The sequence below is a fragment of the Cucurbita maxima genome, unplaced genomic scaffold (genome assembly GCF_002738345.1).
Source record: "Cucurbita maxima cultivar Rimu unplaced genomic scaffold, Cmax_1.0 Cma_Scf00009, whole genome shotgun sequence".
Taxonomy (NCBI): Eukaryota; Viridiplantae; Streptophyta; class Magnoliopsida; order Cucurbitales; family Cucurbitaceae; genus Cucurbita; species Cucurbita maxima.
In genome coordinates, this window is record NW_019272025.1 from 2,705,660 (window position 1) to 2,708,580 (window position 2,921).

The 2,921-nt window shown below is 33.9% G+C and overlaps 1 protein-coding gene across 1 annotated transcript in view; it reads left to right on the forward strand.

Annotated features, from left to right (window-relative positions):
- The window catches only part of LOC111484586 (translocon-associated protein subunit alpha-like), a 4,446-nt gene extending 3,944 nt beyond the window's left edge, over nt 1–502 (forward strand). Inside the window, exons 7-8 of the mRNA XM_023131243.1 lie at nt 47–118; nt 213–502. Coding sequence (XP_022987011.1) covers nt 47–118; nt 213–263 — 123 coding nt within the window. The 3' untranslated portion in view covers nt 264–502. The remainder of the gene's footprint in view (nt 1–46; nt 119–212) is intronic.
- The last annotated feature ends 2,419 nt before the right edge of the window (nt 503–2,921 follow it).

A 2,921-nucleotide genomic window follows, 5' to 3' on the forward strand; every position in this document is an offset into this window, starting at 1 on the left:
CCCCCACCCAATCAATCTTATAATACTTTTTATTTTATTTTATTAGAAAACAAAGAGGGCTCCTAAGGTTGAAGTTGGAACCAGGGCCTCAGATGCATCATTAGACGAATGGCTCGAGGTCAGTTCATTGACCTGTAATTAAATTTGAAGTCGTTTGGTTTCGCCCCCCTTGCTGACTTTGACTGATATTAATCTTATCTTTGGTAATACAGGGTACTGCATATTCTCAATCATCGTCAAACAAATCAAAGAAAAAGAAGTAGATCGCACTTGTTTTCTGCCTTCACTTTTCCTTGCTGACACATACCAGATACGCAGTCTCTTGTTAACTCACTTCCGGCATTTAAATTGTTTAAGAGACACACCATGATATCAGTTTTGGAAAAATAGGCCAGTTTAGACTTTTGGAAAAGTTGAGTTATTCAAATTTGAACTGATGCAGATACGTATAGAAACAATAGATATCTTTTAATTTAATCCAAAATTTTGACCATTTACCTTTGTTGTTGAAGTTTCTTTTTTATGGATAAATTTTCTTCTTGATAGGCTGCGAGGTCTTAAGTCCCATCTATATGTACCACTTGTGTAGAGTTAAGTGTTATTAGAACCAAACACCAGCGAGATGCACATGAAGCTGTTGCTTTCTAGCTTGTAGATAGATGTTAGGTCAAATGACTATCAATGTCGTGATATTCTTGAATTGGACTCCCCCTCTTGATTGCATATCCTTTCAATCATCCTTCTTTAATTGACTAACTCGAAATGCCTGAAGGGTAGCATGTGGGATTTGACCTTTGCTGCTTCATCCCTCTGTTCCATGTGTTACTTTTAATTGCTTGAGCTGTCAAATCACATGAAACCACTTAGCAGTTAAGTGGGATACTCTTATTACCAATATTACTGTGAGATTCCACAATGGTTGGAGAGGGAAACGAAACATTACTTCTAAAGGTGTGAAAATCTCTCCCTAATAGACGTTTTTTAAAAATTGTTAGATTGACGGTGATACATAATGGATTAAAGCAGACAATATCTACTAATGGTAGACTTATTTATGTTCTTACTTTCAATGTTGTGATTGGGACTGTTTTTTACCGTCAAGAGTCAATTTTAAATCCAACTTAAGGCAATTATTTTTAATAAAGACTGATTCTATTTGCCCTTTATTTGTTAAGAATAGTCCAATTATATGGCTTAGGTGAAACCAATTACTTGGGACTGCCACCTATTAGGGACTTGAATCCATGGATTACAACTACTCTGTCATTTACTTCACTGCTTGAATTAGAGGGATTCTTAATTAACTTGAAACCTATAGAATGGAAGCCACAAACATAAGCTCATGACATAGGCAAACACGACATGCAAGCGCATGATATGAACACGTGTTCGTGGTGGTAAAATCTCTAGTATTACTGTAGTACTTCATTTATCTACGCTATAGTTTTACTTTTATGATCATACAACGAGCTTTTCCCCCATGACTTATATAGTGATCGGAGGGAATTGAAACAAGAAGATTGGAATTTGTAGGTCTTGCCCGTGTTTGCCGGTGTTTAGAGTACTCATACCATTTGAGACAAGTTAAAACGTAGGTTTAGGAGTCCAAACTTGATGCTGGGCAGCTTATTACTTAAAAATACCTATTAGAGATCTCTCAAATCTCTCCATTTAACACATTCTTTCCTACACTAGCAGTTAGCAGTGCAATAACACCAAAAGAGGGAAAAAAGGGCACTTCCTTGCAAGTGCAACAGCTGGACTTCCCCAAGTGGGTTGGGACTCATCAATCCTGGCCAACTTTGGAGGCTGTTCATTTAATGGAATACCCTTCATTTAGAGCCTTGGTAGTAGTAGTAGTAAATAGGGGGATGCAAATTAGCTAAGAATGCACAAACTCGGAACATGCATCAGGACCGCTGTGAACCACTGTTAGTACCTCTGAGTGAGTGATGAGCCCCTCTTGCGGTGTCACTAATCTCTGTGTCTCATCATTTTTGCTGCTCTAACCATTAAACCCTCTTTCCATCACACCTACAACTTATAATGAAATACCTTTATGTACTTTTTTCTTTTTACCATATGGAATGAGAATTAATAGGTGCTTTAAGCTCATTTTTGGATGATTTTTGTTTTTAATTTCATTTGTTGAGTTCATTTATTACAAAGATCGAGACTCAAACTATGAGTTCTTGAATGTAATTGGTGTCTTACTCATTTAGCTATGTTTGAATTGACTCTTCTTTTTTGTTTTAGGAATCGAGCTTGTGAGACAATATGAGCATAGGTCAATTGATTTAGGCATATACTATCAACGAATGGTTAGAAGTTTAAATCTCCTAACCCTACGTGTATTCTTTTTTTTCTTTTAAAATGAAAGAAATAAAGTGTTGAGTTTTACCCGTCCTTTCTTTTGTCTATGTCTAGTTTTTCTTTTTTCAAAAATACTTTTAAAATTTGTCAAATCTTGAAAATAAAATTTGATTTTTGAAAACTGCTTTTCTTAATTTTGGATTAATAAAATATCCAAATTACTCTGTTTGTCTATATAAGATGCTCGAACCATGGTTGAATATTCTTATTAGGACATCTCAAGGTTATGGATGCCCCTCCTAAAACATTAATTTTCGAGATTCCCATAGGGAGGGTTTCTCTCTCTCTTTTTATTTTTTTTTAATTTTATTTTATTTACTTTTTTCCTCTTTATTTTTATTTTATAATTAAAATAAGTCAATATATTCTATTGATAATAAATAAATCTATATAATTAACTAAATTTATGTTTCCATTAACGTATAACATAAGCTCCATTTTAATTGTATAATATATGCTCAATTTATTTGAATAGTGATTATCCAATATTTTTTTTTTTTAAAATCTACCCCAAATTGGTATCATTTCTCTCAAAAAAAAAAAAAAAA